We start from the raw sequence: 15,227 nt of genomic DNA on the forward strand, positions 1-15,227 counted from the left end.
TAGACCTGGGAGACATTATAGATAAAATCTGAGAGTAGACAGATAAACAGTGTCTTCAGCTGGTCAGTTCTCAATAAATTATTTGTAGATTTTGCTCATTAATGAGTAGCGGTCTCCGGGGAAATAAAGCCAGTTAATTACGTCATCAATCACCAACACAGTAAAAACGCCATTTTGTATCCCAATTGCGCAGAGAAGTTCAAAGGAAGAACAAGGCTGGTGTTTAGATAGTTAAAAAAAAAAACACATCACAGAAGTGAGACCCGCTCGTATTATCTTAAAAACAATTTATCATTGTCCTGAGTGTGGGAGTCGGCTGTCTAAGGCTGCAAAAAGGCAGCTGCGAAGAACTGGCTGGAGATAAGAGCTCAGTTACGCTGGATCTATTCTCTGTTCGCAGCCCAAAAAAAAAGGAAAAGGGCTGTGAACTACGAATAAATCCTAACACCTGAGCTGCTGCCTGTCCCTTTCTGCCAGAAAGGGATGATATCTATTGATCTTAATTAGATATACAGACCAGAACTCTAAGAGGGGCTCCGTTGAGCTCCTCGGCGACAGGCTCCTCCCACAGGAAGTCCCGTCAAAAGCACTATTGATAACCAAAGATAAGCTGATTAAAGAAGCATATGGAGGGTTTCGAGTTTATTTAAGGTATGCAACAAGCAACAAGTTGCGAAGAGAAGTCCATACGAATCTTATTAAGGAAACAACCAGAAGACTAATCCCACAAATGGCAAAAGACATAAAGACTGCACTTTTACTGGAAAGACACAGGCTGATATATGAAAGCTTATAATAAAAAATTAGTCAAATTTAGTTAAATTTAGAGCATTATGTAAAAAATGAAGTGATAATGGATATAGTTAGATAAATAATTGATAATGATAACAATGTATACATATGTATTGGTTTGATAAGAGGAAATTTGATATAAATTGCAAATGGTGACTACGAAAGGAAGTTTAGAAATTCTGTTATGTATGAAAGCTTATAATAAAAAATTAAGTCAAATTTAGTTAAAAATAATGCATATATATGTACTGGTTTGATAAAAGGAAATTGGATATAAATTATAAACAGTGATTAAGAAACTTTGTTATTAAATATAATGAATTTTTTGTCATAAAAGATGTAACGTTACCGGATGATAATGGAAACAGTTAACGGAATGCCATTATGTGGTTTTTCTTTAAATTTTGGAATATTTTATATAAAAGGACATAAAACAATTATAGTCAAATGAAGGTTGAGGTATGATGATAATAATATATATAAATATATTTGATTTAAAATATTTAACGTGATATGAATTATAGGTGATGACTGTGGAAGGGATGCACGAAAGTTTTTTGTAACCAATTGACACACTTTCTACAATTTGTAATGGAAGATGGTTTTGTGGTGTTTTTTGTTTTGTTTGTGTTTATTCAAAAATAAAAAATTATTATTAAAAAAAAAGAAAATAAGCTCAGTACAAAATCCTTTTAAAAGCCATTCATAGTTACAGAAGGCTGAAAAGACCAGTATTTATTGAACATCTAATGTTATGGTTTTTCCTATCTTAGTGAAGCATTGATATTAACTAGGCCAGGAGTTTCCAACTTTGGGAACTTTAAGACTTGTGGACTTCAACTCCCAATTTCCTCAGCCAGCTGGCTAAGGAACTCTGGGAGTTGAAGTCCACAAGTCTTAAAGATTGGAGACCCCTGAATTAGGCCAATCACAATGGCCTCCTTGCATGATGAAGTCAAGGAAAACAGGTGTTAGGTCATACAATTTTAAAATGTATATTCGCTTCTGGAGGAGCCACAAACTGAAAACTGATCAATTATAGTCTTGCATGGTTGGCTGGACTGAGGCACTTTGCCAGCCCAGAAGGTAGACTTCATCCGCAAAGAACTAATTAAATGTGATGCAGTCAGATACATATTCTTGGCAGAGTTTGGTCAGGGAAATCTAAAGGTTCATGTAATTATTGCATGTTCAGACTAATTTTGGACATGCCCAACTGTATTTCAAAACTGCTTCTGCTATGGCGAATTATCAGGGGCTGCTTGTAAATGATGCTTAAAGCCGTAGTGGGCTGCTGTGTGGTTGCGTGGGTTTGGGCGAACCCTTAGCTTTGATTGCTGGCTGGGGCCGCCTATCTGCCCTTGTGCTAAGCTATCCATTTATAACGGACTTTCGAGCACGTTCCCTCCTCCCTCACTGCCCAGATGAGTTTTGCCCCATCCCTGTTTTACTCACCAGAGCTGCCTGAGTTGATTACTCTTGCTTCTTTGAAGCTCTGTTTCACTCCCAATGGAGTGTATGCGAGCAAAGCTAGCGCGCATGCGTTACACTTGTGAACGTAAGTGCAGCCCGCCTCTGGCTAATGGCATCCCACATTCTCTTAAGATCATCAGCACCCCACAAAATTCTTGCCCCCTTAATAAAAGGATGCTAACCAGAGACATACTTTCCAAGTGTTTAACTGTCATTGTGTCTCCATGAATGAACAAGGGAACAAAGACATTTTCCATACACTTCCCTCTTCTGTTTCTGTGTAGCCTCCAGTTCTCTCTGTCAACAGTTCAGGGCTGTAAGCTGCACATGGTCTAATATAAGGCAGTCCTTGACTTACAACAGTTCATTTAATCACCTTGACTTACAAGTTTGTTTAGTGACAGTGACCGGCACTTATGACTGTTTTTCATACTTACGACCTTGCAGCAACCAGAGTTCAAAAAATCTGTATGCTTGAGCAACTGGTTAATATTTTTGATGGTTGCAGTTTCCCAGACATGTGATCAGCTTTTGCAACCTTCTGACAAGCAAAGTCAAAGCAGAAGCCAGATTCACTTAACCATGTTACTAACTTCACGACTGCAGTGATTCACTTAACTGTTGCAAAAATGATCGTAAAATGGTGCAAAACTCACTTAACAAACATTTCGTTTAGCAACATAAATTTTGGGCGCAATTTTGATCATAAGTCGAGGATTTCATTTATTTTCACTTTGCTCTTAGTACATGATCCCACTTTTATTGTTAAAAATAATACCAAAAACTGTTCTGAGCCAGAACTATGGTTTGCAAGAAGGCAGGTTCCATGTCACAGCCTTTCCACAGGGGGCTTGTAGGTAAGCCTTGAGGTACAGCCTTAATCATGCCAGCTTGAATGGAAGCTCCAATGGAATGAAAATATATTTGGAACATTAGTGTATTTTTAACGAAAACTTTGTATCTGAATATTGTTCAAGATTAAAATCTCTGTTCAGCCATGGATAACAATGATTATTCAAGTGTTTAATACATCACATAATATGGAAGAAATGTGTGTTGTTCTCAGCTCCATTGAAGAAAGGAATGCTATAAGGACAGATAATATATTTGAGATATTTAAATACTATTTTCCTATTATCAGTAGAATAAAAACCTACCTGGATGGATTACTTTCTATAATTGAAAGTCTGTACAGCTGGAATAATGAATGTGACTGTTGAAGGTAAATGCCTAGTAATTCAGAATTTGAACACATATTTTATGGAAACATTGTACTTTAACTAGGGGATTTCCCATCTTCTCTCGGGAAATATGTTATCATGTCACCAAGCAGGAAGGTATGTTTTCTTTTTTTTTAAGGGATTATAATAAAATCCCATTAAATTTAAAAAATTTAATTACAATCTCCTTTTATTCAGCAAAACTATAAAATTATATACAGGTAAGATTACTGAAATAGATTCATAATTTCTTGACAAACCTAGGTAATGCAATCTATCTAGTCCCACTTCAAATAGATTAAAACACGAGCCTATAACTAATGCTCCAAAGATTAAAACTTTTCACCAGTATTTTCTCAATATAATTGATCTATATTTTTTTATTATAGAGATAAAACATGTAGAATTCAAATGCCTATTTAAATATATGACTCCAAAATGCTGGAATATATGTACAATCTTAAGAATCTTTGACTTCATCTTCTTGGATGCTGGAACATTAGGAAACTCTACTTATTCTAGCAAAATGTAAACATGGTCCTTTGAACTAATGTTTGCTACTGATTTATTACTCAAAAAATGAATATTAGTAATAGCTGGATTCTGCCTTCAGCTGATGTTACAAGTAAACATGAGTTTAACAAACTTCAGGTGTATGGATTAAATACCCTTATTAAATTGGTTACACTGTTTATTCTATTAGTTTCTTTAAAAACCTCATTGTTATCAAAACAGTCCTACTTTTATTTATTTTAAATTCTATAAAGGTAATGGGCTTATTTCCATAAAAATGGATGGAAAATTTCTGTCTTCAATTGTAGATTGCAATATGTACAAAGCACATAGGCAATATTTCATAACACTAAATGTTGTATCACAATCCAATACAGTATAAAATACAACACAACTTTAAACAATGTGGATTCATATGAGAATTTCTTCCGTACCTTAAGCAACTTTTATTAATTAATTCATGCAGTAGTGGGCAGATAACCTTTGTGAATAATTGTAAACATACAAAAACAGTCATATCTGAAATTATACATTAGAATATACAATATTTCCCAAATACAAAATAAGCTTCTACCAAAAGATTCAAAATATATAGTATATAATCTTTTTTTTTTAGTAACATACATTCAGATGCCTGTCAGGTTAGCAATGGATTTAATGATATTAAAATATCTTAATGTAAATTAAAAGTTTTCATATATTCCAATCCCAGATTCCATCCAATATTTTTGGTAGTTTATTTAATTTTTCTACTGAGATAAATGATATTAAATTCTCTGCAATCTTCTCTATGTTTATTTAAGATTAAGAATGACTGAAGTCTCTGTCCTGTTACTGACTAAACATCCATAGTGTTGGGATTCTGAATGTGTACTGGAGGAATATGGACATTCTGACTGCCAAAGGCATATCTGTTTACACAATGGCTACCACAGTGTGTGTTGACAACCAGGCAGCAACTCACAGAGGTTCTTTTAAAAGAATGTGACATGATTATTCTACATAACTCCCTAACCCATTTTATCAATGCTTTGTACCGCTGCGATTTTTCATTGTCTTTTTCTTGCTAAACTTACACCCAAGTACCACTTTTATTTTGGAACCCTCTGGGGTCCATAGATAGAGATCCATAGGTATTCTTGTAAATAAATATGTCACCGACTGGCATTTTGTTTTACAACATGCAAGCATTCCATATATTTTAGTTAAAAAAATAAAGTCTAATGCTGCAGAAGCCTGACCAGCCCCACTGGAGTTGTCCTAAGTTGTTCTCTGCACCCACAGACATCACAATGCCTATCTGTGAGCTACGTTGTATATATGGTTAAATTTGGAAAGGCAAGTCTATATTATTATTCCACTACCAAGTAACTAATCCTGCAGAACCTTGAAAAAGCAACCATACATGGTGCTAACTTTGATTCATCTTTGATTCAGTGCCATTTGAATTAAAAATACGTATATGGGGTGTAGTCATGATAAAATGGGAAGAGAAAATTGGCAGCAGAAAAGCACTTTCTAACTGCATCTATCCAATAAACCAACTTTGGGGTTTTTTTGCCTAATAGGTTTGCCATCTAATAGTTATTTGGTTTGGGGGGGTTGTTGTGTTTTTGCTTTAACTCTATATGCCGAGAATAAAATTGTCAGATATTGAGAAGAAGAAAGGAAATTGAAAAGTATAACTTAGTTTTACCTTCTCCCTAATCTATGAGACATATTCAATATATAAATGTTAAGAAGTATGTAGGTAAATTCAGATGGAAGATTGTGGGCATTACTACCAATTAATGAAATATCTCAAGAGATTTCTTTAATGAGAGCAGAGGATCAGAAAAAACACAAAATAGCTAACTACTCTACACTAATTATCTGAATAGAGCAGACCTAACCTTGTCTAGAAGCATCCAATAATGGGGAACAGGGAAGCTGTCACATAAATTCTTTAACATGATAAACCTGCACATATAGAATTCTATAGTGTTAATTCATTTAATATCAAGTAAGCCATGAAGCATTACTATAACAGAAATGCCAGTAAAATAATATTAACAGAATTTAATGCTTAGAGGATTGCGTACTAAATGTATAAATAACTACATTTTCAAACAATTATTTTATTAATAAATGTTTGGATAAGGATTCTGAACCACAGACTAAAAATAAAAGCTTAAAATTGTTTGACATTTTTTAAAAAAAACACCTTATATATTTATTCAGTAAAATATTATCTTGGAATAAATCACCTCACCAAAACTTCTGTCCTTTACCCAAAACAATTAATTCCTGAAAGGAATTATTATTATTAGTTAACAAAATTCAGAATGCAATCTCTCTCTCTCTCTCTTTTGTAACAAAATAAGTCTGAAAACAGGAATGTCTAAAAATAAACTGTTATTCAAACAAACAAACAAATGTTAGAAACAACATTGCTTTATTTCCTAAAAGTATCTTCTATAAAGTCCACATCCAACTGGTTAAATGCCATCATGCCTATAGGGTTTTATGTTACCCAGGACTTCATCTTCCCAATTGGGAAGACAGCAGAAAAAGAAGGCACAACCTATCACAATCACTGTACTTGCCCAACCAAAACCATAAGCCCAGCTGAACATGTTGCTTCCCGTCAATATAATATCTTCGGTGTATTTCACTGGGTAGATGACCAAGCCTAAGATCTGGAAAGCAGCTGGATGGAAATAAGGAAGAAAGCAAGGCATTAAATAAAATCTTACACCACACAGAAATTTGCAGCGAATCTTAGAAAAGATTAGAATGGTCCCAACCCTGCTAGCCTTTTGCAGGGTCCTAAAGACTTGTCTCTGTGCCCAGAATTGGCTGCCATGCATTTTAATTATTACATTGTAACAATACGTTGCAATTGCATTTTTTTATTTAATATATTTGTTGCCCAATCACTTTTTGAGATTGGTGGCTTTATAAATTGATTGATTGAATAATGAGGTATTGTTCATGTAGTACAAGACACCAGAGTATCTATCATAATCATTTATATACATAGATATTAAATTTCCTAATTAAATCTCTAAAAGTTTCAACATTCTTTCTCTACATGCTATCCCACAAAATGGAGTGGAGGTTGTGACATTTAGGGAGAATCATCCTGCACAAGAGAGATGACTGAACTCTGCCGGGTTCAATGACCTACCTCTATAATTATTAGTAAGATCAATAATTGGTCTTACCAACTTGGAAAAATTTTATATTATTGACTTTATTTGCTATCAACACAAAGATAATTACTTGTAAAAAATTCCTTAATCATCGGAAAACATCCATCACATACAATGTATGATGCATCCCTACATTAATGTGTATAGCTATTAGACAAATGAATATTAATGTGATATTTACACTGGTTATACACATCATCACAGAATTAGAAGCCATTAGATATACTCCTAGTCAAAACAATTTAGCACAACTAAATTTCACTGTCCAATCACTTCTTACCATTGGAAACTGCCTCCCTGTAATTTCAAAGCATTGTTAAACATCTTATACTTTGGATAACAAAAATCATGGCTATTTGCTATGTAATATTCCCTCAGACACCTGATGATTGTTAGCAAATCTTCCAAATACATTTGGAAGCTTCCTGCTCTTGTTGCTGCAGAGCTTAATATATTTAGTAATGTTCAATTCAATAACCTTTGAAACTGAAAATTTATCTTCTTCTTCTTCAATTATGGCACTTAAAACTGGCCAAATGTTCAAGAATGGTTATGACTAACGCAGAATAGAGTGGAACGCTAACCTATGATTTGGGAAATATGTTTCTATTAATGCAACTTAAAAACATATTTGACTCTCAGCAGCCATGCATATTCTTAGCACAATCAACTGCAATTCCGTATTTTTTTGCATACAATATTACTAAATCAGGTTTCTCCTGTGTACAACTGATTTTTTTTCTTGTGACCAACTGCATTTGCCTCTGCTCAATTTTATTCTTTTGTTTCCATCTCTGCTTTTTATCCTGGGAGGCTAGGGAGGGGGGGGGGAATCCATGTTAAGTTCTTCAAGACTGTGAGGCACAATTTTGGATGTTGTATTTGGAGGGAGGACAAAGTGTGGGAATAGCAGTGTTTTGCCTTTCCCATTCCCATTCTTAATGCCCCATACATGCCAAAATAAGACAAAAAAACGACTACCCTACTTGACTGTATCTTGCAGCCTTCCAAAAACCTGAAGGTTGAGTTACAACTTCCAATTATCAGAAGCTGCTAAACTTGACTTAACCTATTAAAATAATTTTGATTTGTGCTTTCATCTTTAAGGATACTAGCAGTCATGCCTAATTCTATCTTCAGCAAATCTGGCTGGCATTTCTTCCACCACCTCCCCCAAATCATTAATAAAAATACTGAAGGGTGTGAGACCCAGATGAAGTGTCTAGTTGAGTTTCTGCACTACACTCATGGTTTCTGAATAAATCATGATTGGAGAAAGTTTCACAGTAATCTATAGGATATGCTAAATTCATGCAAGTCAATAAACGCAAACTATAGAAACCAAATTGTTTGAAGTTTTATAAATGATTCTCAAACTAGTTGTGTTTCAACCATAACTAACTAGCTACATATAATCCTAGAAGCCTTTATGGTTAAATATTTTAAAGAAATTAAGTTATATTATTTCCACAATATAGAAGGGCATATGTATTAAAATATATTTTTGCAAATCAATGGAACTCATGTGGAATATCTTTAATAATACATGTATAATGATACAGTAATGTTCTAAGATATATAAAAGTTTATCCAAAAATGAAAATGCTTGTCTACTAAAAAATAAAATTGGGAGAGGCAAATTAGAAACTAAACGATAGCTAAATGCTGGCTAGCTTTAATTAAGAAAGTTTACCTGATTGAGTCTGGACAGTTGTTTGCTGCTAATATGAAATCTAAGAAAAGTTATATAAGAAGAGGAAAGAGCTGACTAAGAAATTAAAGTTTTTTTTTACATATTCTACAGAGAATTATATTTTGGGAAAGTCACAAACAAATATACTTGGTCAGAAAATCATTTCTCTTATTTACAGGCTTACCAACAACGAAGAGCAAGCCACCAATTCCTCGAACGAAATTAAACCGCAATATATCAATGGAAAATGCTATGACTGCTAAGCAGAAACAGATGCAGAGGATGACAAAACCGACAAGATATGTAGCAGCAGAAGCTCTGCCCCAACCTTTAGAGAAAAAAAAAGAGAGATAAGAAACATATATACCTTATATGTAAATATATGCATTTTGCATTAGTTAAATGAAAGCTTAGAAAAATATTGATTAAAGGAACTGAGCAGAATCTTGCTTTTATTGTTAAAGGCATTATCTATTAAATATTGTGATCCTCCTTTTCATCTGACACAACTGCAAATCTCTACAAGGAATCAACAGTTTTTATAACAGGTATGCCTGAATGTGGTTGATTATCTTCTATTGACAGCTTTTTCTCTCCCTGTTCAAGACATCCCCCCCACCTGCATTTTTAAAACAAGCTGGTTAATCTACAGTCAAAAGGGGAGTGAAATTAGAGACACATCAAGCTAAACTGCTAGAATGGTTGAGATACAGTCCACATCCAGCATCTCAACCATACTAACAGTTTAGCTTGATGTGTCTCTAATTTCTCTTTTCAATCAGACTTTTTTCTAAATTAAAGAGCCTAAATAATATATCTTTTCCACCTAAATATATTGCTTCTGCTCTTGCTTTTTTTCTCTCCTGTGGCCTAGTGTCAATCCACAATTTACTTAACTATAGCTTATTGAATAAGGTACAATTAGATTAGTATACAAAACAAGCAAATAACTTCCTTAGTTAAGACAGCTCTTCAGAGGTGGTGTTCATACAGTACTGTATGCAATATTTAAAATAGCTTCCATAGTCAATGAATCAAAACTTTACCATTAAGGCTGTAGGTCAGGGGTGTCAAACTTAAGGCCCGTGGGCCGAATCTGGCCCACAATGTGGTCGCATCTGGATCACGGGACCATCCTGTTCTACCCAATGCAAAGAGGAATGATCAGGCCAGTTGCTTTGGCCCGGGCTACCCAATGCAAAGAGGAAACATGCCAGCAGTTTGGGGAGTGGCGTCAAGCTGGCCACACCCACCCAGATGGCCATGCCCACTCAGTCAGTTATACCCACCCAATCGGCCATGCCTATCCAGCCCCCCCCCCCCCCCGAGGTCAGTCACAGCCCTGATGTGGCCCTCAATGAAATTGAGTTTGACACCCCTGCTCTAGGTTATACTTCTAATTAATACAAATGCAATAAAATTGTATCTTGGTTCTTTCCCCTACAATTCCTAATATAGACTTTACTTTCCACAGCAATCATAACCCCATCATCTTCTAGATAAGTGGACTTCAACACCCAGGATTTCCCAGCTTTCTTCATTACAGCAGAGAATTCAGGATAATTCTCAGAAAGCTTCAGGTCAGATTGGTCACATTGGGGAAGATTGTACTAAATATACATGTTTATCCATCATAATCCCAAGAATCCTCTCTCGGTTAATGATCCCTTGCTTACAACCTTACAAATGTAAATATAACATTTAAAAAACCTTCCATATGTATTACTTTACACTAAATTACATTTGTTCATCCTCTAGATTTGAAGACATTCTTTTGGGATTTTTTGGTTTCTCTCCTTGATCCTCAGACGATTTGGTCACTTCCAAAACATTTATGAATAAATCATAGTACTCATTTGATTATAGATTCTCTATCCTCCATTATGAAAAACAATTGCCACTATCCCTTTTGACCTGTAGCACCCAACAGTGGACACAGTATTTATTTGTTGACCAAGAGTGTTTGAATTCACCTGATCATGCAGGCACTGAATCTTAAATCCACTGTTTTAACCACTTGATTACCTCAGTGTCAAACATACCCTTTATTTGGTGCCATACTTGCTCATTCTCATTTCTTTAGGGACCAATCTTAATATTTTCTCAGATCACCATATCTAATTTATTTAAATCATTTTTTCATTCTGTTTAAGAATTTAATCTGTTTCTCTATTTATTGTAATCCCTAATTTCTTACTGAAAATCTTAGTTTTGTCATACGCCATTTTATATTGTACTTTTTTCAATGAAAAATCCTCTTTTAATTATATTTGACTCCCTTTGTCATTCAATGGTTCAATAGTTTTGCACATTAAAGGAAAAAAGAAAGCAGTTTTTAAATTCAGAATTAATATTAAAGATGGTATTATCCGGTATGGAAAGAGGAAGCAAAACCATACAGTAATAGAGAGATCCCATAGAGATTAGATCTCCTAATCCCTTACCTATGATTGTTAGCTGAGGAATCATCATTTACAGTTACTGTATAATGATTCTAACAAATTATTTTTAAGGGTAAAAAATACAGCAAGTCAGATTATATAAACCTGATCTTTATCAGAATAGGTGATTAGAAAAGTTTATGATGACATCTCTCCTGTAAAATTCAGGCAACAGTTAATTACAATTTCATTTTATAATCTGATTTTGCTGATGGGATCCACTTTTTCATACTGGATTTAAGTTGTGTTTGCTAATCATAGGATTTTAATACCACTCTGACATTTGCACATTTTAAAAAGCAATTAGCAATAGAGGAAAATATTTATAACTCAGTTTTGAAATGAAGGGTCCTTGGTGCTCTCCGAGCTTGGTTGCTTTCTTGCAGACTTTCATTACCAAACCAAAGTAACATCATCAGTGAACCATCAGAAAACATCCAAGCTCTCTTGTGCCTGGAAAGTGTCGAGTGATGGATGTGATGGGATACCATTACAAATCTATATCCCTTTCATTCTATGGGGAAAAAATGATTGTAGTTTTTTTCTATTTTCCATCCGGAGATGACAGCCACAGTATTAAAAATAAAAGGTTTGTCTCTCATGTATTCCATCTTCCTACATTCTAATTTCTGTGACAAACAGTTTTTGGAAAGAAGCTATTCTTTAATGCAATATACATACATACATACATACATACATACATACATACATACATACATACATACATACATACGGAAAAGAATAGGACCCCATGTTACATCTAGTTTGATCTTGAAGCAAATCTGAATTACAACCTCTGCAATTTAATTATCATTCCAAACAAAGAATTCCTTCCTCATCAGTGCATAGGGAGTGGCTCTTTTCTGTATTCTGTGAAACATTAATACTTAACAAGTACAATCTTGAATAAGAATTTGTGCCCAATGCAAGTCTGCCATTAACAAGTGATTCTCCAAGGTAGCTTCCCTTTAAGCAAAAGGGTGAATAAAACCAATGTATGAATTACTTGCAATTTTTAATCTGAGTAACATCATTATAGGTATTAAGTCTTCCTCTTACATTCTCATTTTTTAAAAAAAGAAATAATGATACAAATTGTAAGCAAGTTCTTCATTCAGGTAATTGCTGAAATTTTGCAATTACCAATTAACTGATTTATTGTGACACATTAATCTTAGTCAGCTTAATGTTCATTCCATTCCCAGTTCATGTTGAATGTATCATCATCTTTCTATCTAAATATTCTTTACAAAACACATACAAAAAGTAAGACAGGCCAATGTTTAAGCACTGGGTCTTTAAAAAAATCAATCTGAAATAGCAGTTTGGCTTCTCTCACAAGTCTAAATTTAAAAAAATAAATAAATCTATGTTCAAATATTTTCCATTTACCCAAGTATTCAAAATCTCTTCCATTTATTTATTTATTTTGTTTCCAAATTGAATAACTGAACCTCTGGATTCTAAATCCTAGATTTTCCCATATTATCCATATTTGATAGCTAATTATGTTTAGAGAGCCCAAACATACACAACTTGTAAGCAGTTAAACACATTTAAGTTAGGGCAGTGTTGCAAAAAAAGGTGGGATAGTTGTTATTATTTCCGTTTTTTTCATGCATGGATGGTTACATGAATCGTCTGTGTTTTATTTGCTTTACATGATTTCAATTAAGGCAAATTTGATTCCAGGAAGTTCTATGCAGCTGATAACTTGTTTGGGAAGGATTCATTCCAGAATTTTTAGACACTCCTCACAAAATTATCAACTATGACTAAATAGCACACCATATTATATTAACTTTCCACCAGACTTTTAAGCTGGCTTCTATAGAGGTCTCTCTCTCTATTTTATCTACAAAACAAGTCTGTAAGGTAGATTCAGCTGTCCCAAGAATGACTGGCCCAAATCCCCTATTATAGTGTGTTTAGTCAAAACTATTCTCCTTCCCCAGAGGGAAAGGAAAATGGGAACATTATGTATTTATTTCCTCTAGTAGTCAGACTATAAGTGTTAGGGCTCCTCAGTTTATGTAATTAATATAAACATTTCCTTTTGCTTAAATAACCAATTCTTTATTATTATTTTTGTCAAGACAATAGAAGTATAGGTAAGAATTAGACAAAAAACATTTCTATTACATTTTAAGAAACACACGAGCTAAATATGTTGCATCTGAAGTACATATTATACCTATTCTTTATATAAAGGAACAAATGCAATTGTCACTTTGACTTTTCCAATAAGTTTAAAAATAAAACATCTCTAAAGGACATGCTCGGCAGCACCTAAGTTCCTCTTCCGCAACACCAATATGCTTTGTTATCCCATTAGTTCTCAAGGCACCATTTTACACACACTCAATCTTCTGTAATTGGCACCCTCCAGATGTTTTGGGATCCCAAATATACTTTGCTGTCTGAAAATCTTCGTAATTGCCACTCCAACATTTCTGGAGGCATCAACCTGAGGAAATCTAAGTTAATGTATCACACGAAGCCTACTACAGTAATAATTTAACTTCTGGGTATGTTTTTTTCCCTTAACTACAAAAGGCTTGCAAAGCGCTGCAGATCTTCCCCTATTTGGCCATAATTCAATTCCAGCGCAGTTTAAAAAAAACAGATTACACGCTGATTTGGTATCAAGTTACAACCAGCAAGTCAGGGCAAAGGGATATTTTCTCGCCCACCCCTTCCGAAAGCACAAAGGCCATTTGCTTCTCCTGCTCTGACCGGAAGGCTAGGATTTGTGATGAAGAGCAGAAATACAGTCAAAGACTCGCCTTCTTGTGCATTGAACGATGAGCAAAGCTCGTCAAGTTTGGATGAGTCAAAGGTGTGGCAACCAGTTTGATCCAGAGCCTTTCCAACTAGTTTCAATGAGTAATTTTGGGTTGATGTTGCAATTCGCCTTGCTGCATCTTAAAATCCTCCATACAGCAATCTATAATGGCCTCATGGCCTGCCTGTTACCTAACGATTTTCACTTGCGTCTCGCTTTGGGATCTAGTCCTCTATTGAATAGCAGTCCGGTTTTTGTTCACTATCTGTTTCTCACCGGGCTACTAGTTTTGCATAAAGGCGAGCTTGACGCCATTTACGTAATGTGAACCTGTGCGCCCTTTGCAAACTGTTGTCTCCCGGGGAAGTTTGTTCCCGGATACATTTTTCGATTTAATTCTGACCTTTTCACCATCGTAGCCCGCCCTCCCCACACCGGCTGAATAAAGCGAGACTTGAGCAAACTCCCTGTAGGTTTAATAATGCACGCCGCTCGCCAAGACTTACTGTAGTCCATGAGAGAACTGCACATCCAGTCCACATCGTCGGGTTTGTTTTTGGTACAGTCCCACCACAACCCGGCTTTACGCGCGTAGGGGGCTTGGGCCGACTCCAGCCATCCCTTGCCAGCCAAGGCGATGATGCCAAAGATGATGGCTATCCCCAAAAGAAGGGGCAGGATCCATCTGCACCTCCAGCAGGCCAGGCCGCACCTGAACATTTTGACCGTACAGATTTCAGGCGAGGGAGAGGAGAGAAACCAGGAAAAGTGGCTTGGGGTTCCCCTTTAAGGCCAATGTCCTCGGGCCGGGCTTTGCGCCTGGGAGAAGGCGGCGGAACAGGCGCTGCGCTTTTTATGCGACGGGCAAGGTTCGAAGGATGGCCCCGCCTAGATTCCGGGCGCGGAGAGCGGCTGTTGCTGCTGGAAGAACCTGTCGAGCGAGAGAGAAACTGATGATAAACAAACCTGGATTCCAGGCAACTTCCCAGGCTTTTTAACTCTTTCTCCACGGGGAGGTAGCATGCGTATCCTGAGGTGCGGTTCTGTCAGGCTGGTGCTAATGAAAGGCGAGCAACGACAACTCCTGACAAATACGCTCGTAAGTGAATAGATGTT

General features: G+C 35.6%; 1 protein-coding gene across 1 annotated transcript; it reads right to left on the reverse strand.

Annotated features, from left to right (window-relative positions):
- Positions 1–4,734: 4,734 nt before the first annotated feature.
- LOC116507565 (p53 apoptosis effector related to PMP-22-like) lies at positions 4,735–14,968 on the reverse strand. The gene is made up of 3 exons (XM_032215785.1): positions 14,618–14,968; positions 9,070–9,213; positions 4,735–6,687 (listed from the first exon to the last, which is right to left on the reverse strand). The coding sequence occupies exons 1-3, from the start codon at positions 14,829–14,831 to the stop codon at positions 6,476–6,478; spliced, it is 570 nt and encodes a 189-aa protein (XP_032071676.1). The 5' UTR covers positions 14,832–14,968; the 3' UTR covers positions 4,735–6,475.
- Positions 14,969–15,227: the final 259 nt, after the last annotated feature.

This window comes from Thamnophis elegans, chromosome 4 (assembly GCF_009769535.1).
Source record: "Thamnophis elegans isolate rThaEle1 chromosome 4, rThaEle1.pri, whole genome shotgun sequence".
NCBI lineage: Eukaryota > Metazoa > Chordata > Lepidosauria > Squamata > Colubridae > Thamnophis > Thamnophis elegans.

Coding starts and splice junctions, on each gene's coding strand:
- LOC116507565 (XM_032215785.1), bottom strand. CDS start 14,831: ATGTTCAGGTGCGGCCTGGCCTGCTGGAGGTGCAGATGGATCCTGCCC. Junction 9,214..14,617: donor CAGTTCTCTCATGGACTACA/GTAAGTCTTGGC, acceptor TTTTCTCTAAAG/GTTGGGGCAGAGCTTCTGCT. Junction 6,688..9,069: donor TGGCTTGCTCTTCGTTGTTG/GTAAGCCTGTAA, acceptor ATTTCCATCCAG/CTGCTTTCCAGATCTTAGGC.